The following is a 26,724-nucleotide window of genomic DNA, read 5'->3' on the forward strand; positions in this document are numbered from 1 at the left end:
TTTCCACAGCTAAGAAGGGATGGAGACAGTATTGGTCCCAATGTTTGAAGGGTTATTTTAAAATAGGAGACTGATTAGCTATTCAGATCTCTTTGTGGATCTGAGAAAATGAACTTAAATCTCAGCCATAGTGTTTTATTAGAAATAAATGATTTATCCTAAAGTGGAAAGGAGAAGATTATCACAAGAAGTAATAGGCTTCTCAACTCCTGAAGTCTTGTAAAGCAGCTGGGTGACTATTTCCAAGATAATTTTTAACAATCATTAGCTCAGAAAGCAGAGATTTGACTACCTGTCCCATGAAGAACACAAGATCACTTTCAGCTTTCTGGTCCATTATTTTTTAAGCAAAAATGCTATATGTCTAGACTGAACAAGCAAACTATTATTCTCTTTTATGAATAATTTGAATATTCCCTTTTATAAATATTTCATAACATTTAGATTGACAGTCATTACAAAATGAGCTTCAGAGTTATGGTAAGTAATTGAATTGAAAAATATAAATTAGTACCTTGTTTGATTCTTTGTTGACTATAATCAGGTATGTCGTGTGCCTGGTGTTTTTCATATTCAAACCAGGTTTGCTTAAGCACATTTCCCCTCTGGTTGTGCTCAAAGTTAGAAGAGTCCATGAATTTCAAATAGGTGAAATCACAGAGGTAGCTTTTCACAGTACACCAGGAATAAGTTAAGTTTTCATCATCTCCATGCAAATAGGTCTGTAAACTAACAAATAAGTTCATAGTTTTACTAAATCAGGAGATCCTAAGTCACTACTGCCATAACCAATATGAGAGTCAGGTATTTTTAAATTTTCCTTCTTGTGACTCTCTAAATAAAAAGTTCTCATACTTCTAGCTCTTAGTATACACAATGTCAAGGAAAATGTGTAACTTATTAAGGGAAAAGATATTCTATTATAAATATCATAATGTTTGATTAATCTCCTTTGTAACACACTTAGGAAAGTATAACTTTGGAAATATTAGTAATTTTTGTATAGAGATCAAATAATTTACTAAAAATGTATATTTTGTACAGACAAAGTTTCATTTTAACATTTTTATAGTCAAATAAACTTTTAAATTTCAATCACTCTATTGACGGGACTTGCACAATGCCCAAATAATACATCATGTGAAGACGGAAATAATGTCTACTGTGGATGAGGTTTCTAAAAGGTTTTGCAGCAGAACAATTGTATCGTGTACCATAGATTCTTAAGCCTATTCCCCACCTACTGAATTAGAATTTCTAGGGAATGACCTGGCAATGTATACATTTTAAACATATATAAATGCTTTGGAAAACAAATGTCTTTATTGTCAGAATGTTTTCCATGAGCCTCTTACATTTTGTGAATAGAAACTTCCATTGATAAAAATCAATTTTCTAGACCTGCTTAAAAAAGCAACTGCTAGGTGTCATTTTAAAAGTCAGTGTTATCTATAGATTTACCAATAATGTGTTTTCTTAACTTTCTTACTATGAATTAGCATCATAGTAGAGCTTGAAATTATGTATCTGTCACGGAGTATCCAATCATTTGTTGGTCTCTGTTGACTACTTGCCATGCTATGAAAAATTTTCTTACATAAATATTATTATTTATCATACTAGTCTAGCTGTCTTAGACCTCATCATGAACAATTCTTAGAATTTTATAAAATATAAGATAGCATGTTTGTTGATTTTCAGTTGTCATAATCTTATAGCAGGGTCTAAAAATCATTTTGATAGTTTTTCAACTCCCTTTTGGAAGAAAATGAATATTTCCTTTTGATTGGTAAATTCTTAATGTACTTGTATTTTTCATAGTTTATTAAAATAAACCTGTTCAAACTTAAAAATTTGGAATATTAATAAATGAAAGTATATTTTAGCTTATCATAATTATGGTAACTATAAACTGAAATTTCTCAGATTATGCTTATTTCTAACATGAGGACACCTATAAATTATAATAAAACAGATTTAATTTATTTTAATATATTTCAAGCACTTATATGTTGATGACATGATTTCAAAGGCAAATAAGAATTAAGCATGTTATTTTAGGATGAAATACATATTTTGTACCTACTTGGGAGGTTATGATGAATTCCATAAAGAAATGAGACAGGTGGGGCTAATTTTACTAAATTATATAGGTCTTCTGATTCAGTCTGCTCAAATTTGGCATTTATAAAATTATCCAATTAGGATGCTCTCCATAAATTTGTATTACATCTAGGAACCAAGTCATCCCAAAAATATTGCTGTACATAGAAATACGGGAAATATCTACATCCTCCTTCTCTTCTGCTTTCTCTCTTTCTTCTTTCTCCTTTTTTTCCCTCTCTAATCTGTCCCAGTAAATTTTACTATGGAAAAAGAGGTTAGGAAACATCTGTTCCCTTCATTATATAACCATTATCTGTTCTTGTTACTTTATATAACCTGTAGAAATGTTGTAATGCTCAGCAATTTCTGTGAGACCTAATATAAAATGTGTATGCTGTGATCTATTCATGGTGTTTCTCTTCTATGTTTAGAGGAATTTAAATTATCTAAGTGTCATGATAAATAAATAATACTTCAGTTATAGGAATTTTATAGAATTGTCTGTAATAGGAATAGTGTGGACATAAGCACCTTCTCTTGTAAAATAGTATATCCCATTGTCATAGAAAACCAGTATAATGACGAAAGGAAATGACTGGGGAATCTTTGCTGTCATCTGTACCTGAGTACTAACCTCATAAATATTTCTTAGCCGTGTGTATATTCGAATTTCTTTCCTTTAGGTGACCTCCACAGCATCTAGCCAAACAGGTTATTAGCACCACTTATTAAAAGAAAAAGGAGAAACAGAAGGAAGAAAAAGGAAAAGAAATAGAAAAAATGTTGTATTTTTTATATACTAAAGTATTGGGAATATGAATGCCTTAGCAGATTTTTTTTAATTATACATAATGCAGGTTTTCTAAACAACAGTATTTACTACTAAAGACACCAAAAGAATACAAGCAATACTATTACAATCTTATTGATAGGCCATATAATTAGAGAATGAGATGTTTCCTACAACTCTCTTGCATGAATTTTGAAGTTCAAAAACCTAAGGTTCATATTTGTTTTTCTCAAACTGGAGATTTTATTTAGCTTCTCTAAACTTGTTTTTCCCCTCTTTAAAATAGAGATGACCCAGAGATCCGTATTATTTTGTTTTATAGGCTGTAAATGCCCTTAAACCAAAAGCTTTTAGAGATTCTAGCACATAACAAATCCAATAAATAGTAGTTATCATTGGGCTGTTAACCTTGATGATGGAGAGCAAGAATAAAATTGGTATCATCAGTAATCATGGTGAGATGAGGACAAGAATCTTAGATTTTTGCTAGGATATGGTATATAGCTTCAGTCATTGATTACTAATCTTCAAATAAGTTCTCTATCATTTTTAAATTACTTTTATTCAGTGGATAAGTTAAGTACTACTATTTTCCAGAAAAATTATGTAAGAATGAATACTTCTTTTGTCATATTTCTATCAAACTATAATTGACAGGATGCTTAACAGAAATATAAAATACTATTCAGTGAAAATGATAAGGAATTAAATAAACTTGCACTTTTGTTGATATGTAACAGATTCTTCAGCTGAGTGCGCCATCATTTCCTAAGGTAATTGAACCTATATATGCCCTATCCTCATTAATGTAGCTTCATAATATGAGCATACAGATCTTGAGTATGCAGTGAATCTGGGGACAGAAGCAATGGCCCTTATGGGGCTTCAACTTTGCTCTTTCTGAGACTATTTTCTGAACAACAATTTGACTCGAATTTTCCAAAATTCTATTATCATAGTAACAGGAAGTATGCATATTTCTGGGCTCTCTCTACACCTGCAAATTTTATTGTCCTAGTAATGAATTTTTCATGGGTTCACTATATCCAAGGTGAACTTAGACTGTGAACTCTTGTATACAATATTCCTCATAAACTATTAACTTGCCCAGAAGACATTATAACTCAGATATAGTAGATAGCTAAGCAAAGAAGATTAAAAAAAAACAACTGTTAATCGAATGAAAGGCAACACTATCATAAAAAGGGTATAAATTTTTGAAATCCTATCTTTAAAAGTGAAAGTGTTAGTTACTCAGTCATGTCTGATTCTTTGCAATCCCATGGTCTATAGCCCACCAGGCTCCTCTGTCCATGGAATTCTCCAGACTACTGGAGTGGGTCGCCATTCACTTTTCCAGTTGATCTTCTCTACCCAGAAATCAAACCCAGGTCTCCTGCATTGCAGGTAGATTATTTACCATCTGAGCCACTAAAGAAATGTTGTCTTACAACTTAACCAAATACTTTGAAGTATGTCAGATAGTCTGTATTTTAACAAACATCTAGAACAACTCACTGATGATATTTCCCAGCTTTACACAGTTATTCTTCAAATGCTATTAAACTATAATTATAATTAAACAATTTAAAAATTATTTACAAGAATAAAGGAGTTCAAACCATGTGATATTTCTTTCAGCAAGTTGGGTGAGATCATGCTAAAATAAAGCAATAGAATTTTTACACCTGAGGGCAATTAATTTTTAATTTTAGATTGCAGACTTGTAGACCTTGGCTTAGTACTTAATAAGGTTCTATTGTTCTAGTGAAACTGCTGAGAAATGTGTAATTATAGATAAAATTCAGTTGCTGGAAATGCACTTTAAGGCTCTTATATGGTTTTGAACTTATGTACAACTTGTAGTTTAGAATATCTTTATGATCATTCACTGACAAAGTTGATTTAATACATTACTGGATCTCATGATGATATACAATAATTTCCATAAGTGCATGTAGCTAATCCCATATTTTTTCTACCCCAAATCCTAGAATTGATTATATCAGTGAATTGTCTTGAGGGTTTGCAACCATCCCAGTTTGTCCTGGACTCAGTGAAAGTATCACATCCTATAATCTCAAGCAAGCTAGTATAATTGGTCACTTAATGATCTAATTCACACGCAGCCTTCCCTCATATGAAATATGAGTCTCAATGTCAGTTGTTAACACTGGTTCACATGCAGCCTTAGGCAGCTCTACATAAAGAAGCATTTGTGAGAAAAACCAAGGTGTAGATCCTGACTCTCCCCAGTTGTGTGACCAAGTTCTTTGACTCTTTGAACCTGCTTTTTGCTCAGCCATGTTGATAGCGTGCTATAGGTGGATAATCGATTGATAGAAAGAGAATATTTACTCTCAGATTTCATTTTTATTTGCATGATAACACTAACATCAATGGAAAATTAGTTGAAATGAGATGGCTACAAGAAGTAGATACAGCCTATATGTACACAGCTACTCTTAAACTCCAAAATTCATGCAGGCAAGTTTCAGGCTTGCAGAATATAAGATTAATACCTCATTGTGCTGTTGTACTTTTATACATAAGGCTTACCTTACCATTTGAGAAAAATAGCAAACAAATAACCTGTGGAACTCATGAACCTACTTGATGAAATCTTTGCAAATCTTGAGCCCTCAGTATTTTGTTTACAAAAAGTCACTGGCAGGGAGGTTTTCATCACATTCAAGAGAAGATATATTCTTGGTCACTGTCCTGCCTCCAGCTCTAAGACATTTCAATTCAGTTCAGTTCATTAGCTCAGTCATGTCTGACTCTTTGTGACCCCATGAACTGCAGCACTCCAGGCCCCCCTCTCCATCAACAACTCCTGGAGTTCACCAAAACCCATGTTCATCGAGACGGTGATGCCATACAGCCATCTCATCCTCTGTTGTCCCCTTCTCCTTCTGCCCTCAATCTTTCCCAGGATCAGGGTCTTTTCAAATAAGTTAGCTCTTCGTATCAGGTGGCCAAAGTATTGGAGTTTCAGCTTCAACATCAGTCCTGCCAATGAACACCCAGGACTGATCTCCTTTAGGATGGACTGGTTGGATCTCCTTGCAGTCCAAGGGACTCTCAAGAGTCTTGTCCAACACCTCAGTTCAAAAGCACCAATTCTTTAGCACTCAGCTCTCTTTATAGTCCAACTCTCACATCCATACATGACCACTGGAAAAACCATAGCCTTGACTAGATGGACATTTGTGGACAAAGTAATGTCTCTGCTTTTTAATAGGCTGTCTAGGTTGGTCATAACTTTCCTTCCAAGGAGTAAGCGTATTTTAATTTCATGGCTGCAATCACCATCTGCAGTGATTTTGGAGCCCCCCAATATAAAGTCAGCCACTATTTCCCCATCTATTTGCCATGAAGTGATGGGATCAGATGCCATGATCTTAATTTTCTGAATGTTAAGCTTTAAGCCAACTTTTTCACTCTCCTCTTTCACTTTCATCAAGAGGCTTTTTAGTTCCTCTTCACTTTCTGCCATAAGGGTGGTGTCATCTGCATATCTGAGGTTATTGATATTTCTCCCAGCAATCTTGATTCCAGCTTGTGCTTCTTCCAGACCAGTGTTTCTCATGATGTACTCTGCATATAAGTTGAATAAGCACGGTGACAATATACAGCCTTGACGTACTCCTTTTCCTATTTGGAACCAGTCTATTGTTCCATGTCCAGTTCTGACTGTTGCTTCCTGACCTGCATACAGGTTTCTCAAGAGGCAGGTCAGGTGGTCTGGTATTCCCATCTCTTTCAGAATTTTCCACAGTTTATTGTGATCCACTCAGTCAAAGGCTTTTGCATAGTCCCTAAAACAGAAATAGATGTTTTTCTGGAACTCTCTTGCTTTTTTGATGATCCAGCGGATGTTGGCAGTTTGATCTCTGGTTCCTCTGCCTTTCTAAAACCAGCTTGAACATCTGAAAGCTCACTGTTCATGTATTGCTAAAGCCTGGCTTGGAGAATTCTGAGCATTACTTTGCTAGCATGTGAGATGAGTGCAATTGTGTGGTAGTTTGAGCACTCTTTGGCATTGCCTTTCTTAGGGATTGGAATGAAAACTGACCTTTTCCAGTCCTGTGGCCACTGCTGAGTTTTCCAAGTTTGCTGGCATATTGAGTGCAGCACTTTCACAGCATCATCTTCCAGGATTTGGAATAACTCAACTGGAATTCCATCATCTCCACTAGCTTTGTTCATAGAGATGCTTCCTAAGGTGCACTTGATTTCACATTGCAGGATGTCTGGCTCTAGGTGAGTGATCACACCATCGTGATTATCTGGGTCATGAAGATCTTTTTTGTACAGTTCTTCTGTGTACTCTTGCCACCTCTTCTTAATATCTTCTGCTTCTATTAGGTCCCTACCATTTCTGTCCTTTATTGAGCCCATCTTTGCATGTAATGTTCCCTTGGTAGCTCTAATTATCTTGAAGACATGTCTAGTCTTTTCCATCCTATTGTTTTCCTCTATTTCTTTGCATTGATCACTGAGGAAGGCTTTCTTATCTCTCCTTGCTATTCTCTGGAACTCTGCATTCAAATCGGAATATCTTTCCTTTTCTCCTTTGCTTTTTGCTTCTCTTCTTTTCACAGCTATTTGTAAGGCCTCCTCAGACAACCATTTTGCCTTTTTGCATTTCTCTTCCATGGGGATGGTCTTGATCCCTGTCTCCTGTACAGTGTCATGAACCTCCGTCCATAGTTCATCAGGCTCTCTGTCTATCAGATCTAGTCCCTTAAATCTATTTCTCACTTCCACTGTATAGTCATAAGGGATTTGATTTAGGTCATACCTGAATGGTCTAGTGGTTTTTCCTACTTTCTTCGGTTTAAGTCTGAATTTGGCAATAAGGAGTTCATGATCTGAGCTACAGTCAGCTCCTGGTCTTGTTTTTGCTGACTGTATAGAGCTTCTCCATCTGTGGCTGCAAAGAAGATAATCAATCTGATTTTGGTGTTGACCATCTGGTGATGTCCATGTGTAGAGTCTTCTCTTGTGTTGTTTGAAGAGTGTGTTTACTATGACCAGTGTGTTCTCTTGATAGAACTCTATTAGCCTTTGCTCTGCTTCATTCTGTACTCCAAGGCCAAATCTGCCTGTTACTCCAGGTGTTTCTTGACTTCCTACTTCTGCATTCCAGTCCCCTATAATGAAAAGGACATCGTTTTTGGGTGTTAGTTCTAGAAGGTCTTGTAGGTCCTCATAGAACTGTTCAACTTCAGCTTCTTCAGCATTACTGGTCAGGCCATATACTTGGATTACTATGATATTGAATGGTTTGCCATGGAAACGAACAGAGATCATTCTGTCATTTTTGAGATTGCATCCAAGTACTGCATTTACACATGGTCATCACCAGATGGTCAACACCAAACAGATTGATTATTTTCTTTGCAGCCAGAGATGGAGAAGCTCTATACAGTCAGCAAAAACAAGACCAGGAGCTGACTGTGGCTCAGATCATGAACTCCTTATTGCCAAATTCAGACTTAAACTGAAGAAAGTAGGCAAAACCACTAGACCAATCAGGTATGACCTAAATCAAATCCCTTATGACTATACAGTGGAAGTGAGAAATAGATTTAAGGGACTAGATCTGATAGACAGAGAGCCTGATGAACTATGGACGGAGGTTCGTGACATTGTACAGGAGACAGGGATCAAGACCATCCCCATGGAAGAGAAATGCAAAAAGGCAAAATGGTTGTCTGAGGAGGCCTTACAAATAGCTGTGAAAAGAAGAGAAGCAAAAAGCAAAGGAGAAAAGGAAAGATATTCCGATTTGAATGCAGAGTTCCAGAGAATAGCAAGGAGAGATAAGAAAGCCTTCCTCAGTGATCAATGCAAAGAAATAGAGGAAAACAACAGAATGGGAAAGACTAGAGATCTCTTCAAGAAAATTAGAGATATCAAGGGAACATTTCAGGCAAAGATGGGTTCGAAAAAGGACAGAAATGGTATGGACCTAGCAGAAGCAGAAGCTATTAAGAAGAGGTGGCAAGGGTACACAGAAGAACTGTACAAAAAAGATCTTCATGACCCAGATAATCACAATGGTGTGATCACTCACCTATGGCCAGACATCCTGGAATGTGAAGTCAAGTGGGCTTTAGAAAGTATCACTACGAACAAAGCTAGTGGATGTGATGGAATTCCAGTTAAGCTATTTCAAATCGTAAAAGACGATGCTGTGAAAGTGCTGCACTCAGTATGCCAGCAAACTTGGAAAACTCAGCAGTGGCTACAGGACTGGAAAAGGTCAGTTTTCATTCCAATCCCTAAGAAAGGCAATCTGCATGAATGCTCAATCTACTGCACAATTGCACTCACCTCACACGCTAGTAAAGTAATGCCCAAAATACTCCAAGCCAGGCTTCAGCAATACATGAACTGTGAAATTCCAGATGTTCAAGCTGGTTTTAGAAAAGGCAGAGGAACCAGAGTTCAAATTGCCAACATCTGCTGGATCATTGAAAAAGCAAGAGAGTTCCGGAAAAACATCTATTTCTGCTTTATTGACTAAGCCAATGCCTTCGACTGAGTGGATCACAATAAACTGGAAAATTCTGAAAGAGATGGGAATATCAGACCACCTGACCTGCCTCTTCAGAAACCTATATGCAGGTCTGGAAGCAACAGTTAGAACTGGACATGGAACAACAGACTGGTCCAAATAGGAAAAGGAGTACGTCAAGGCTGTATATTGTCACCGTGCTTATTCAACTTATATGCAGAGTACATCATGAGAAACACTGGTCTGGAAGAAGCACAAGCTGGAATCAAGATTGCTGGGAGAAATATCAATAACCTCAGATATGCAGATGACACCACCCTTATGGCAGAAAGTGAAGAGGAACTAAAAAGCCTCTTGATGAAAGTGAAAGAGGAGAGTGAAAAAGTTGGCTTAAAGCTTAACATTCAGAAAACTAAGATCAATGCATCTGGTCCCATCACCTCATGGGAAATAGATGGGGAGACAGTGGAAACAGTGTCTCCACTTATTTTTTGGGGCTCCAAAATCACTGCAGATGGTGACAGCAGCTATGAAGTTAAAAGACGCTTACTCCTTCAAAGGAAAGTTATGACCAACCTAGACAGCATATTAAAAAGCAGAGACATTACTTTGCCAACAAAGGTCCATCTGGTCAAGGCTATGGTTTTTCCAGTGGTCATGTATGGATGTGAGAATTGGACTGTGAAGAAAGCTGACTGCCGAAAAATTGATGTTTTTGAACTGTGGTGTTGGACAAGACTCTTGAGAGTCCCTTGGACTGCAAGGAGATCCAACCAGTCCATCCTAGGGGAGATCAGTCCTGGGTGTTCATTGGAAGGACTGATGTTGAAGCTGAAACTCCAGTACTTTGGCCACCTCATGCGAAGAGTTGACTCATTGGAAAAGACCCTGATGCTGGGAGGGATTGGGGGCAGGAGGAGAAGGGGACGACAGAGGATGAGATGGCTGGGTGGCATCACTGACTGGATGGGCCTGTGTTTGAGTAAACTCCAGGAGTTTGTGATGAACAGGGAGGCCTGGCGTGCTGCGATTCATGGGATCGCAAAGAGTCAGACACCAATGAGTGACTGGACTGAACTGAAATGAACTGAACTGCATTTCAGACTCTTTTGTTGATCATGATGGCTAATCCATTTCTTCCAAGGGATTCCTGCCCACAGTAGTAGATGTAATGGTCATTTTAGTTAAATTCACCCATTCCAGTCCATCTTAGTTCACTGATTCCTAGAATGTCGATGTTCACTCTTGCCATCTCCTGTTTGACCACTTCCAGTTTGCCTTGATTCATGAACCTAACATTCCAGGTTCCTATGCAATATTGCTCTTCACAGCATTGAACCTTGCTTCTATCACCAGTCCGACCCACAACTGGGTGTTGTTTTTGCTTTGGCTCCATCCCTTCATTCTTTCTGGAGTTATTTCTCCACTGATCACCAGTAGCATATTGGACACCTACTGACTTGGGGAGTTTATCTTTCAGTGTCCTATCTTTTTGCCTTTTCATGCTCTAAGACGTTTAAAGTACACATTTCCCCATAGAACTTTGCCTTATTACTCAAGGTGAGGCTTAAATGAGATTGTATTTAAATTGCCTGGAAAATGGTGGGCTCTAAGTATTATGGTATTATGGTTGTTAGATTTAAAAAAATTACCATTGTGAAGTAATCAATGAGGAGTTCCAAAATCTCATTTAGCCCTTTGGTTGTTCTTTTTTACTTATTGAAAGTATCAGTGTTACAATAGACTACTTTGTACTCTTCAGCAGAAATATTCAATCACAATTTCCAATTTTTTCATGGTTACAGAAATAAGTGAATATCAAATATTGTATACTCATTAAATGCGAATTATCATATTTAACCATGCTGTGCTAAGTTCCTTCAGTTGTAACCTACTCTTTGCAACCCTGTGGACTGTAGCCCACCAGGCTCCTCTGTCCATGGGATCCTCCAGGCGAGAATACTGGAGTGGGTTGCCGTGCCTTTCTCTAGGGGATCTTCCTGACCCAGGGATCAAACCTGTGTCTCATGTTTCCTACACAGAAGTGAAGTCACTCCATTGTATCTGACTCTTTGCAACCCCATGGACTGTAGCCTACAAGGCTCCTCTATTCATGGAATTCTCCAGGCAAGAGTACTGGAGTGGGTTGCCATTTCCTTCTCCAGGGGATCTTCCTGACTCAGGGATCGAACCCGGGTCTCCCACATTGCAGGCAGATGCTTTACCGTCTGAGCCACCAGGGAAGCCCCTCCTACATAGGCAGGTGGGTTCTTTACCACTAGTGCCACCTGGAAAGCCCCAACATTTCATATCACTAATATGTATATTAGTAATGAGTAAGTTTTTACATTAGTTCTGCTAGATTTTTACAAAACCTTTTGGTAATGTACTTACTTTCATAATGAAGAAATCAATACAGTTTATATTCCTACTCTTTCTTAAAATCAAGTATACTAATCAGTACCAAGTAAATGTAAATTAAAAAAAAAAGTAGGGATTGATTATTATCTCACCAGGGAACACTTCTAGAATAAATTTTCTAGTTTACAGGACAGGAAAAATGCAAACAACTTTTGTTGTTTGTGGCATATATATCTGACATTTTTTTCCACTGATACTCTGGTATGATGAGATACACATATTATTGTTAAAACATCATGCTAAAACATTTGTGTTTTCAAGGAGTTCTGACCTTAACCACACTTCTCATAGGATTTAACCTCCTGTGGTGTGGCTAAGATTAGCCTTGCGGCCACTGTTAATGTAAATTCATAAGAGTCATTTGAGCAACATCTAGACATAATTTAAAAGATCCACATTGGTTCATAAAGGATTTGAATTAAATTTTATAATTAAGAAAGTCCATACAGAAGTCCATATCCTGGGAGTAGAGTATCTCATGTATTGTTACAGGGACTAAAATGAGTGAGATGAACTGGATCATAATAGATAGTTGATCAGAAATTTGACTCCAAGTCTAGACTTTGACTGTAAGTCTAGATGAAGCTTGTACTTTTGGTTTGCTTTTGGGGCAGTTATTTCCAGAGCATCACAAAGATTTTGGATTTTCCCTCCATTTTCTTTTTTTTTGCAACATCTGTTCTATAGGATACACATTCTTTTTTTCTGATAACAACATACTCTTCTTTCTTTTCTTGCTATTGTTCTATTGCTATAGAAAATAAGTATGTCCAATTGTTTAGTAATATGGTTTAGTTCATGTTTTGAGCAGTATTTCTTTCTTTCAACTCCTTTTAGTCACTCTTCCTTACTTGGTATATTCTACTACTTGACCATTTTTTTAGATTTTACCCTTCAATCACATATTATCGAGTGACTGTGTGGTAAAGTCAACATTATTGATTTCCGATAGACACACTGTGTAATAGAAATTTATGGATGGTAGCCTTGTCCTCTGTTCAGTTCAGTTCAGTTCAGTTCAGTCGCTCAGTCATGTCCGACTCTTTGCGACCCCATGAACCGCAGCACGCCAGGCCTCCCTGTCCATCACCAACTCCCAGAGTTTACCCAAACTCATGTCCATTGAGTCGGTGATGCCATCCAACCATCTCATCCTCTGTCATCCCCTTCTTCTCCTGCCTTCAATCTTTCCCAACATCAGGGTCTTTTCAAATGAGTCAGCTGTTCGCATCAGGTGGCCAAAATATTGGGAGTTTCAGCTTCGACATCAGTCCTTCCAGTGAACACCCAGGGCTGATTTCCTCAGTTAATGGTACCTATTTCCCTGCTTTGACAAAAATGAAAATTATCAAGAAATTGGGTGTACAGTTTTTTGGCATTAATAGGTGTGACACTTGTATGAAGCTACTCTTAAGTTGCATTTTGATTTTGCATTGCAACATTGTGCACAGCCAAGCAAGAGGCAGAATTTTTAGTCAAGTAAAATACTACCAGGTAGTGGTCTGTCTTTAGTAGAATCTGGCAAGACAAGTTTGCTTTGTTTTACCAAAAATAGTTTATTGTTCTAAAATGGTAAAATATAGGCAATTTCTTTTTTTTTTTTTTTTTTTTAGTTCTACCACTTTATTGCTACCAACCCATTTCCCTCCACCCTCGTGCACACATGCTCAGCCAGACTCCTCTGTCCATGGACTTTTCCAGGAAAGAATACTATATAGGCAATTTCATATAGTTTGACTTAATAGGTAACCATAAGTAAGAAATTTCTTCAAAATGATTATCACATATTGAGTACAAATTAAAATATATATTTTCAAAGTTGAAAGAAAAAGACACAAAAATAAGTAAATGAACAAGCTGTTAGGAAAACAAATAGTGTGATAGAGGTTCTTCTAAATTTCCCTGGGATTGAACCCACTAAGATAACTGCCTGAGAGGTACGAAATGGGTGAAAAGAAGCAAAACTCCTTCTATTCTTAACTGTATCTTTCTTTTTCTCTTGGTGTTGATTATGAATACTTAATAACTAAAGTCCTGCCTCACTGCATTTTGTCTTTCAGGCTTAGAATTGGCTCAACCTGTTGAAAATTGTAATGTTTATGTCTTTTTAATTTTGGAACTATAAGGAAATAGCAATCAGATATGATATCCATATAGAGTTATGGCAGTGGGGACTACACAGCAAAATGATAACTAGATTTCAGAGAACCTGAAAATTCAGTGACTATGTAACAATCTGCGTACTAAGCATTGTTTTGTGTGTTTAAGTCAAATGTTAAATATGAACAGGTTTAGAAAAGCATTGTTATATGTATACAGATCCACAGTCAAAGAATATGTAATATGGATTTAATTCTCAAGTCACTAGAGAGTTTAATAGGCAATTCAATACATATCAATATTAAGATGAAGAAAAATAAACATAATTCGACATTGCAAACAAATGGTAAGTATTTGTTTCCTCTGCAAAGATATTTCATTAGTGCATATTAATCATGCAGAATGGGAAATATGGGTTCAACAAAATCTATGTTGAAAGCATCAGAACTAGAGAGGGAAAGTTATATTTTCAATAGCTTTGAGAAATAAAATATTGGCAGGACATTTTTTGTACATGGATTTCTCATGTATCGAGAGGAATTGAATTTCGATGTGATTCGGTCAATGTTTTATCTTTTATATTAAAATCGTATTTTAAAAGTTTTATTGGCTTTTAGTCTTTCCTTAAGCAACATTTTATTTTGTGCAGCTTTTTTAGTTCCTTCACATATGTTACACTACAGTATTATCTTACTCAAAAAAAGAAATACCTCCCTTATAATATAGCTGCATTGTCCCAGAATATGGCAACAGTATATTTAAAGGTATTCTGAATGTCTGAAATCCCAAGATAAGAAACATAGCTATTTTAATAGGCTTAGATTAACTCATGTTGGAATTAGGTCTCTAATAAAATTCTTAAACAGCAGGTAGTATTTACCATGTGTCAACATGATACCGTACTGACACCTATTACAAGGTCTAGAGTTTAAAATTGTCATTTTTCTGAAGTGCAAACCACAATTTTGTGGTTTTGCAATTTAGTCCAATAAATTGGCTTCTAACCACACATAAAACTTGGAATCAAATCCCTCTTCTTTGGCACATTCATTTTTAACAAACTATGCTCTGATTCAGCCTCTCTTTTCCTTTCTTTTTCATTTAATTAACCATGGGGAAAGAATATCAATGTAAGCACAAAGTAAATAATAGTTATTGCTATGTACTTGAAAGGAGAACATCTCCTAAAAACATATTTAGCCCTTTATAAATGAAAATGTACACATTGCTCATGTTTCCCAGAGCAGGCCTTGATTTATTAAAGCACCTCTCATCTCCTAGAATTAGATTCCTCACTCCAACATTTTCAGGCTGCAGCAGAAATTCCAGCTAGAAAGTTGTAATAGATACTTGGTAAGGGCCGAGGTACCCATGATGCAAGCGCCATGAGTCTTTGAGTTGTGACCCAATTCAGCAATCAAGATATGATATTCTATTTTATGAAACTACTTCTAGACGCTAATATAAATAATCATTTTAATGCTTAAATGTGTTAAGTATGAATGTATGCATGATTCATATATTTTGATTTCTTTAATCTGACCTTTGGTCCAGTATTGTATTTAGCAAAATATGACCACTTCTGTCATTTGCAGAGTAGTATTTGATAGTTTACTTTAGAAGCACCAGCAAAAGTCTCTCTCTCTTTCTCCCTTTTTCTCTCTCTTTATCCCATGATTAATACCTGAAGATATGGCTGTATTTCTTCTTTTCTTGCCTTTTAAAATTGTACCTGACTAATCTGATATTTTAAGATTAGCAGTTGAAATAGAAGAAGACGTGGTTAATAAGTTTATCTTTGTTGTTTAATTTGCTTGCTATTCCTTGTAATAATACACTTGTTTTTCTTAATCTTTTCTTAGTGGCATGTTGTCACCTACCACTGTTGTTCTCCATTTTCCTGTCCTAGGAATCCTTTCCTTGTTGAAATTTCTCCTCCTTACTCTGTGAAGTCTGAGAACTTAAACAACTGAGGCCATTATCGTTTTGTATAAGTTAGAAGTGAAAACGCTGAACAATGGCCTAAGAGCCTCTTTTACAATCACTTCAGAATTTAGGCTTTTAAATCATGCCTTAGGGGGTTCACAAGACCTTTTTGTCTTCTATTATAAATGGTAGAGATTTCTATAAGCCTGACTAGCAAACTATGTCTATTTTTTCCTTCCTTAGGCTTTATTATAATGGATGATATTAATGTTATCCCTTCTATTAGAGCAGCAGAATTAATTCTTCCTCTGGCATAAATATCACCAGGAATTTAATTAGAACTTGAAAATTATTAACTTTATTTCACTCTGGAGTTTATTTACTGTGTTTATCCATCTGAAGTGAAACTGCCTAGGTTAGAATCTCAGTTCCGGAGCCATTCACTATGTATGTTGCCATGGCAAACTTATCTACACTGTTTCTCAGATTGGCAATAAGTAAAAGAGGTAATAATACTAGTCGTCTCATAAAATTACATAAGAAATATGTGTAAACTGATTGAAGAGTGCCTGGAACATATTAAGGTCTGTGATCGTCTCCATTTAATTGCAAACACCTCAAGGGCAGGATTTTTGTCTGTCTTGCCCTGTTATTTCCAGTGCCTAGAACAGTCTGACACATAGTTGGCTCTTAATAGATATATGTTGAATTAACAGTTTTTATTTAAATAAAACATAGGTTACTCCTTTGTTTGCCATCAATTTATTTAGTTGCTATCAATGACCTGGCTAATTAAGCTCATGATGTGATTTCTAATCTTTGCTGTCTCTTGGAACCAGTTTAGATATTTGAGTAACCTGAGTACAGATATATCATAAGGTTAGGAAACTATATGCTAAGGTGTTTTCCTAATCAAGGTAGAAATTTGGCTGGGGCAGTCCTTTGGAAACTAATACCTTCCCTTGGAGAGGCAAACAGAGTCCCAGCCCAGTTAAATCTGTTCAGCATTATTCTTTAAGATTAGCTATGAGTCACACTAGCCAAATTACTCTAAAGTGAAACTTCCATGGTGGTCCAGTGGTTAAGACTCTGTACTTCCAATTCAGGTGGCACGGGTTCAATCCCTGGTATGGGAACTAAGATCCCACATGCCATGGGGTGCAAGTGAAGTCACTTAGTCCTGTCTGACTCTTTACGACCCCATGGACCATAACCTACCAGGCTCCTCTGTCCATGGGATTTTCCAGGCAAGAGTACTGGAGTGGGTTGCCATTTTTTTCTCCAGGGGATCTCAACCCAGGGATCGAACCTGGGTCTCTCGCATTGCAGTCAGATGCTTCACCGTCTGAGCCATCAGCGAAGCCTATGCAGTGCACGTGCAGCCTAAAAAAGAAAAAGGTACAAGAATTAATTTAAAAATATTTTAAAAATCTAAACTTTATCAGACCAATCAGATGGAGTAAGAGACTGACTAATAAGAGACTACCTTTTTGCACAATCCCTCTATGTTATAACACTGGTTGTAGAAATGCCAGCTGCCTCCATTTCAGCAGCTGTGATGGCCAAAGCAGAATTTTATTGTCTTGTTTTCTTTGCTGCTCTAATGAGGCCTCAAGAAGTATAGCTGGGAGACCAACACCAGATGGTCTTAGAGGTGATGTTTTTATCTGTTCCGCTGCTATATCATTCCTAAGGAAGAACCTTAAATCTTAACTGATTTTTTAAAATTCTATATTGAATTACCCACATGCTGTCCTCTTATGACAAATAGCGTATGCCTCTAGTTTTGGTATCAGGGACATAATTTGATTTAATCAGAAAGTTTATTAATAGTGATATGTGTGCTGAAACTGAGCAAAAAATTAAATACAAAGAAGTATAAATATTATGCTGTAATTATTTTCATGAGTGGTGCTCTAAATTTTGATAGAGAAATTCTTTGCTATCATCTTGTTAGTGACATAAAGCATGGTTAGGTTTAGATGGGTTGAACAATAAAAAACCTGAAAGGTCTTCATAACTAGTACTTTTTAATGAAAGATTCATGAAATCCTGAGTTTTTCATGTTGATTTTTTTGGGGGGGTTTAAGTTTATGACAAATAGGTCTTATGTGGACTTCCTGTTCTCTAATTTTTAAATTCAGCATTTTTTTTTTCAATAAGAATTTATTGAGTTCACAGTTCTTTGCAAACAATTTTATGAGTGCTCTTGTTACAAATATGAAAACCATCACCCTTTTCACAGATAATTCAATTCTTAAATATTTCAGAGTGAAAGGGGAAGGTAAAATTCTAATGGTGGCTTGGGTATGTGGCTAGAATGTTCAAACTACCGCACAGTTGCACTTATTTCACATGCTAGCAAAGTAATGTACAAAATTCTCCAAGCTAGGCTTCAACAGTGTGTGAACTGAGACCTTCCAGATGTTCAAGTTGGATTTAGAAAAGCAGAGGGACCAGAGATCAAATTACCAACATCTGTGGGATCATAAAAAAAGCAAGAGAATTTCAGAAAAATATGTCTACTTCTGCTTCATTGACTATGCTAAAGCCTTTGACTGTGTGAATCACAACGAACTGTGGAAAATTATCAAAGAGATCCAAATACCACACTGCCTTACATGCCTCCTGTGAAACCTGTATGCAGGTCAAGAAGCAACATTTCAAAATGGACATAGAACAATGGACTTGTTCAAATTGTGAAAGGAGTCTGTCGGGGCTGTATATTGTCACTGTGCTTATTTAACCAATATGCAGAATACATATGAGAAATGCCAGGCTGGATGAAGCACAAGCGGGAATCAAGATTGCTGAGAGAAACATCAATAACCTCAGATATGCAGATGACACCATCATATAGCAGAAAGCAAAGAGGAACTAAAGAGCCTCTTGATGAAGGTGAAAGAGGAGAGTGAAAAAGTTGGCTTCAAACTCAGCATTCAAAAAGCAAAGACCTTGGCATCTGGTCCATCACTTCATGGCAAATAGATGGGGAAACAATAGAAACAGTGACAGACTTTATTTTCTTGGGCTTCAAAATCACTGCAGATGGTGACTGCAGCCATGAAATTAAAAGACACTTGCTCCTTGGAAGAAAAGCTAACCAACCTAGACAGCATAAAAAGCAGAGACACTGCTTTGCTGACAGATTTCCATAGAGTCAAAGCTATGGTTTTTCCTGTAGTCATGTATGCATGTGAGAGTTGGACCATAAAGAAGGCTGAACACTGAAGAATTGATGCTTTTGAACTGTGGTTTGGAGAAGACTCTTGAGAGTCTCTTGAAATGCAAGGAAATCAAGCCAATTAATTCTAAAGAAAATAATCCTGAATATTCATTGGAAGGACAGATGCTGAAGTTGAAGCTCCAATACTTTGGCCACCTGATGCAAAGAACTGCAAAGAACTGACTCATTGGAAAAGACCCTGATACTAGGAAAGAGGAGAAGGGGACAACAGAGGACAAGATGGTTTGATGGTATCACTGACTCAGTGGACATGAGTTTGAGCAAGCTCTGGGAGATGGTGAAGGACAGGGAAACCTGGCATGCTACAGACCATGAGGTGGCTGAGTTGGACACAACTGAGCAACTAAACAAGGGTATGTTGTGAGGAGAGCTATTATAAGCTGCTATATTTATATAATTCAAAGCAGGAAGGAATTCAATTGCTTTGGGAAAAATCTAGGAATTTGGTAAAGAAATTTTATTGACATTTGAACATGATAAAGTGGTTTACCTGGTGAATAAGCAGTTGAAGAAACTCCCAGGCAACAGTAATAGCAAGTTCACATTATGCTGATTTTGTGAGGAGGGCATCTTTACAAACTGGCCCTATCCCTAAAAAGCCAGTGTCTTCTAGAACTGGAAATTCCCTGGAAAACAGATACCTTGGTTGGAAGTGTTTTTTAGCTTGGATTTTCCTTCCATGAGTCATGACCCTCAAGGATTCTGCTGCAAATGCAGATGACACTCAGCTTCTGATAAAATTGAATGAGACCATGTTTTGCCAATTTCACCTGTTGGAAGGAACAATAAGGGATTGTTGAACAAAGGATGGAGATATGTGTGGTGATGATGTTTTTCACCATCATGTTTTAAAAATATTATAAAGACTTTTCAGGCCATTAAGTATCAGTACCCCAGCTATTAACAGAACTTATTGACTAAAATAAGCTTTGACTTAATCTTTTGTATCTTTTGCTCACCTTGGAACACAAGTTGTAGTTCTATTTTTTTCTGTTTGTCTTTGTTTAATGACTGGATTCAAATATATATAACACGTTATAATTTATAAAGTCTGATATCATTGAAGAATACCTTTTGGCAAATTTCTTTACTCATTGTTCTGTGATGGCATAAATATTCTGGTCAAGAATAACAAATGCATACAAAATCAGAGAACAGGAGGTGATTTAAATATGTGAAGTCACCCAAGACAATGGGAGAGAACAGGTTTTTGTCCTATTAGGATGTTAAACTGAGTTCAGGAGTTCTGGCTGTTTTGTTCACTGTTATATTCCAGGTGCCTATCACAGGCCCTGATACACAGTATGTTCTCAATAAATACTTTTTAAATGACTATGTTGAAAAGTGTTATACTGGGCAGAACAAACAATATCTAAAAACATTTATTCCTAGTAAAAATATAAATAAACAATAAATAATATTTTGTCAATCAAACAAAGCCTATCTAGTGAAACTCTTTTTGGAACTGATGTTATTATGCAGTATGTCTCTTTTAGGAAACTTTTATGTTCCATGAAGCAACATATTTACTCTGCTTTCTCAATCATTTGCAGGACTATCTGTCCTATGGATATTCAAAAAAAGCAAAGTGAAAAATGCTTGTTAGCTTCTATATCTGTAGCAAAGGCTCTCTCTTGCTTTAGAGACTATTTATGATTACTATTTAAATATTGTCATATCCTGGAGCATTGTTTTGTAGAATTTCCTAGTAATACGCCATTCCTGGACTTCATGAGAATCAATCAACTTGTCAATAATGATAATATTAGAATAATAATTTCAATTACATAGGTGGATTATTTTGAATTTTCAAATCAACTTCTAATATATTCTCTCATTTTTTATTATATGAAATGTTCATTGAAATGTCTGTTGAAAATGAATTTCAATGAAATGCACAAAAATATAGTGATTCTTGTATCTCAGTTAAATGACTTCTTTTTGCAAGAAATTTTATTCCTCAAATCTGCAAATATAGCATGTCTCTCCATATAGAAACTGGGCTTGGTTTGTCTATTGTGTGAATATTCTTTCAGTTTGAAAAATGTAGATCCTTGGAAAAGAAGTAGAAAGTTAATTGTGTATATTTTCACTTCCTCTTCCTTTTATTCATGCTGTGCTGTTACACATTTTATTTTGTGCTTATATCCTGATGAGTAAATGTGCCCCAACTCACCACTGATTTCTTCCTTATTTTTTCTGTATACTTTTCACATTGTCTCCATGTGGCCAAATATTGATCATTGAACTGACATGGAAAGGGTGCCCTAGGAGACTCTGTGACTGCCTTACTCTGGAGGTCATTGTTTCTTTTGACGATTTCTTTTCCCATGTCCTTCTGTCTGAAGACTCTGTCTGGGCTGATCGTTGTGTTCAGACAATGGAGAAGGTTGGGAAGTTAAAACCTATAGAATAGTCCTTAACTAATGTGGGACAGGGGTTGGAAGATCAGCACCCCGGTCAGCCTCCTCACTTTTCAGAGGGAAAGTTCTAGGATGTGTTCTTTCTAATTTCCCAGAGGGTTCTCAACAGCAGGGAGTCAGGTTTCCCTCAGTGACCACCACTCACTCCTGTTCCATCGCTGGATGTTTTCCTTTTCTTTGTCTCTTCTCCACTCCTTCAATATGTTTCCTGGGATCTGCACCCTAATGATCTCCTTATATCAGGACTGGCTTTTGGGAGGATTCAAGCTAAAAGAAATACCATCCTAGCTGTGAATTTTTTATTGGAGTTCATTCCTGTGAGTTTTGGTGGTGGTGGTGTTTTTGTGTTTTTTTTTTTTTTCTTTTGGTTTGGTTTTTATATTCTTCCTTCCTTGTGATTTTTCTCTGTGACTCAATAGTCAATTTCCTTTCAATCAAGGAATTATGTGTCTTAGGGTGTTTCTAACTCAAGCCAAATAGTTTACTATTTGAAGTAATATGAAGTAATATATGAAGTAGTTAACTACTTCACATCCATTTAATCAGAGTCAGGGGTAGAAATCTAAGTTCCTTTTTTAAAAATTGCCCAGATCTGTGGAGGGCTAAATCTCTAAAAATATAAGATGATTATCACTGCATTGCTTTCATTTTTTAAAGAAATGTTTATCTTCAGCAAGCTACTATGTTAGTTAATAGCCAAACAAAGCACCAAAAGAAGTCATTGACCTTGGCTAAAATAGTATTTTCTTCCTACAGAATGTATTCTTAATTAACCCCAAGCTAAACCTTTGTATTGCCCATCCAGAGGACCTCATGAGGAACTGACTCACTAAAATTAATGGGTATGAATCCCAGCCTACAAACTCAGGTTTGAAAGAAATATATCTTTATTATTTTATAATTTAACTTCATTTTTATTTCAACTATCTATTCTGCCATAATTTCAGAAATTGGTAACATGGAGTTCCCATTTCCAGCAAATTTTGTTTAAATTCTAGGGGTTTCTTTTATTTCCCCATGGTGTGGGACATGAGACTTGGGTCTCTGATGGGCATGGATCCCCTCCTCATTCCAATTGACTTGTCACATTCCGATCTGACCTGTCTCTCCGCTTCTTCCATTCCATCATCTGGGGCCGGGGCTGTTCCCCTGAGGCATGGAGCCTGCCCCATGGACTCACTGTGTCTGTCTAACCAGCCACTCTTAGGGACCTCAACCAAGAAGGGACACAGAGATCCCCTTTGCTCTTGAATATCCAAATGTTTGGGATTTGGTGTGGGTGTCAAGAAGCCAGTCCTCTTTCTGTCACAGATCCACTGAAGTAACCGTTGTTCAGCCCCCAAAGCTTTTCTTTTTGTTTGCCAGGAGGGGAGAAGCTGAAGAGAACTTGGGAAGAGTTCTCTTCCTCGGAGAGATTCCCTAAACTATACTTTCCATGTTATAGTTTTGAAAGGGTTTAGAATTTTGGAAAAGAAAAACCACAGACTGTTTGGTCTCTCCTCTCTTTCTTTTCCCTTCCTTTTTTTTTTCCCTTTCTTTCCCTTTTTTTGTCTGTCATTATACTTCATTGCATCCCTCCCAGGACCAATATTTTATAGATCTATCTATCTACTGTATTTGCACCACAGAGCATATCAAACATGCTAGAATGTTGATATACTGACCTTAAGGAAAGAGTCAAGTCTCTGAGACAATTGCTATGCTGACCCATGCCTTCCATCATTGAGCGCTGGCAAGGTTCTCATTCTGAAAGTCAGATGGGCACTTATTTATGAGCACTGTGTACATAGAGAATGTTTATGGCTGGTAGTGTGTGTCATGTGAAAAACGGACTTCATTGGAATAATTTTTATGTAATTTGAGCCATTTGGTGATAATTATAAACATGTTTAAAATAATATGTGATGTTTATTTTATTTTTTAATTGGGGTACAGTTGCTTTACAATGTGTGTTAGTTTCTGCTGTATAATGAGGTGAATCAGCAATATGTAAACATATATTCCCTCCCTTTTGGACCTCCCGCCCACTCCTTCCCCTAGTTTCATCCATCATCCATTCAATGCTTCTTCACTTAACTTGATAAACTGCCTCTGTTTACTTTATGTAGTTCACCTTTTTCTACTTTTTGCATTGGCTTGATGAACATTCCAAATAAAAACTAACATACAGTCCACTCTGTTTTTCTCTTGTCCCTTTTTAATTTCTGTGTTTCATTTCTTTATTAACTTAAAAATGAACTTCAAATAGTAATTCGTCTCTCACATGTTGCTGTGAAGAATGACTGGATGTCTAGATCCTGCAATATGGTTTTGACCAATACTCTTGTCTCATGGTTATAAGGAAGCTGATGATCTCAATGGCTTTGTACATTTGTTCTTTTGTATTGATGGAGTAGTTCAAGCAAGCATGCAATAGACGTTTAAAGAACACTTAGCCAAGTACATGATTTAATGCAATGAGATCAATCTTTCTTAGTTTCCTAATTACCTATGTAAGTACAAATTGGAAACAGTGCATGGAATCAATGTAGTTGAGAAGTTTAAAAACAGTGTTTAAAATAATACCATTCACTTGCAATTCACTTTTGCCTGAGATTTTAAAGGCTTTAAAAAAATGTTGACTCTTGAAAAAACAATAGTTCCTTTGTAAAATTATACTGTTTACCTCAAACTGGGCTGTAAGAATTTCTATTGCTGTTTAATAATGCTGTGTCAATAATTAAGTATACTATTTTTTAAAAATTTCATTAGTAGTATCTTTTTATCAGTTTAGCAATATTAAATAGCATTTTGAAATACTTTCTTTTCTACCAAACTCTGCAGTGCCTTTTGTCTCTTATTTTCATTTTGTGACTTTCCCAACAGATTTTTTAATCATAGATTTTTATAATTTAAAGTCAGCACCTCAGAAGGGCAATTAAAATACTTTGAAAACTTGTATATAACTTACAATGATGTTAGAAAGGTCAACAATGTTTAAAAAGGTCACCCAGGCATTCTATGCCCATTACACAGAACCATAATTGTAACATGGAATTGTTTTCTTATTCTCCCCTGGCATCTTTTCACATTTGATTTTATTGAGGCAGCACTAATCTATAATAGTCTATAAGTTTCATATGTACAATACTGTATTTCTACTTCTATATACCCTACAGCAAGCTCACCACCCAAAATTTTGTTTCTGTCTATCATCATACAGCTGATACCATTTACTTACTTCACCCCATTCTCCTTTCCCTTTCACCCTTCACCCTTCCCCCACTCCTTTCCCTGTGGTAATCACCACTCTGTTCTCTATATCTACATTTTTTTTTTTTTTTTGGTTTGGCTCGTACATTTCTTTTGCTTTTTGTTTATTTTTTTATACTCCACATATGAGTGAGATCATATGGGATCTGTTTCTGACTTGTCTCACTTAGTATAACACCCTCAAGGCACACCTATGTCCCAAAAGGCAAGATATATATACAGTGGAATATATATATACATATATATATTCATTTGAACATTTATATATTCCATCAAGGCAGAATACTGAACCACGTAGCGAGTTACCTTTCCTTCTGAGAAAAGCTCTCTCCAACTCTAAGCTGAAATTAATATCTAAAAACAGTTACACAGTACAGTTGAACACTTTGTATTCCCAATATGGATAGATTTCAGTTTTAAATTTGGCCTCAAATATTTCTGAATGTATGAACTCAAATATTAGCATAATGCACTTCCTCTGTTCTTACTTAATAATGTGCTGCATAGACTGACACTCTGATATAAGCAAAAAAGAAAGTACTGTGTCTGAACAGATTTTTGTGCAGTTTCTACTTTGTTTGATGAGAAGTCTGCAATGAAGCATTTTTTATTGAATGGATATTTATCTACATTTTTTTTTACCTGAAAGTTTTCAAACAACTTACTTTCACTGGGGAGATCAGTATAACCCAAACGTTGGAGCGGTGGCCATCATAGTTTGGTGACTATTTTTGAAAAGCAGTTTATTTGCATCTAAGTTTTAAAACAGTGGTTATGAGAACTCACATTGCCTAAACTTTCTGAACAGAGGTTAGAGGTGAAATATTGGAGATGCTTTAAATTACATGATTTTGTTATTCCTTTCAAGATGAAAAACCAGACCCACTGCCTGGTAAAAACCTCTCGCTATCTTTTTCCTTACTTGATTGTGTTCAGTTTGCAAAATATGTATCATTTGACCTGAGGATGATCCAAAAATTAAATAAATGATGATCTTGACCATGAAAATACAAGAACTAAGCAGCTTCAATATTTATACCTGGAAGGACAAAAACAAATGGTGATTGTCAACATTAAAAGATAAAGGCATTTTTGTTTTAAAACTTTAATTCTTCTCATCATTCTACTTGTGGAACAATAATTCAAGAATACATAAAATTTAATTCCCCTCTCCATATGTAAGATTCTTAGTAAAATTCCACAGATTTATGCCACATAATTAAAATAAATAACCATTCTATATGGTTTAAATTTGATCGGTACAATAAGATTTTGGCACAAGAGAACAGCATTTCATTTTAATTGTTTGTGTAAATATAAAGCGTATTGTTGAAGTCTGGCCACAGTAGATCTAAATAGGTGCATGTTCTTTTGTTTGTCTTTTAGCGTCTCCGTCAATTAAACTCTTGGTGGATGACCCTATTGTTGTAAATCCTGGAGAGGCCATAACATTAGTATGTGTCACGACTGGAGGAGAGCCTGTACCCTCCCTCACATGGGTCAGGTCCTTTGGGACTCTGCCTGAAAAGACTGTTTTGAATGGAGGAACTTTGACCATTCCTGCCATCACCTCAGAAGATGCTGGCACTTACAGCTGCATTGCCAATAATAACGTGGGAAACCCTGCAAAAAAGTCCACCAACATCATTGTGAGAGGTAAGTTTGCCTAGAGAATGTTACGGCATAAATTTCTAGGTTAGCCAGGCTATGATAAAGCAAATGATGTTTGTAAATAATGTTCTTTAATTATAAAAGTAACCTAAGATTTCTGAGTCTTAATAACCCTGCTTTATATTTGCATTGAATAGTTTGCATAACACATTCTTAGTGGAATAGTTTTATCTAAAAAAAAAAGCTTAAAACCCAAAGTTGGCATAGAACATTATGCATTGTTATACAGATTGGGCATAATTTTAAGGATTTAACACAT

The 26,724-nt window shown here is 36.2% G+C and overlaps 1 protein-coding gene across 1 annotated transcript in view; it reads left to right on the top strand.

Moving 5' to 3' along the window:
* MDGA2 (MAM domain containing glycosylphosphatidylinositol anchor 2) overlaps positions 1 to 26,724 on the top strand; it is an 858,597-nt gene that overhangs the window by 544,476 nt on the left and 287,397 nt on the right. Inside the window, exon 6 of the mRNA XM_043471432.1 lies at positions 26,181 to 26,450. Coding sequence (XP_043327367.1) covers positions 26,181 to 26,450 — 270 coding nt within the window. The remainder of the gene's footprint in view (positions 1 to 26,180; positions 26,451 to 26,724) is intronic.

This window comes from Cervus canadensis, chromosome 6 (assembly GCF_019320065.1).
Source record: "Cervus canadensis isolate Bull #8, Minnesota chromosome 6, ASM1932006v1, whole genome shotgun sequence".
NCBI lineage: Eukaryota > Metazoa > Chordata > Mammalia > Artiodactyla > Cervidae > Cervus > Cervus canadensis.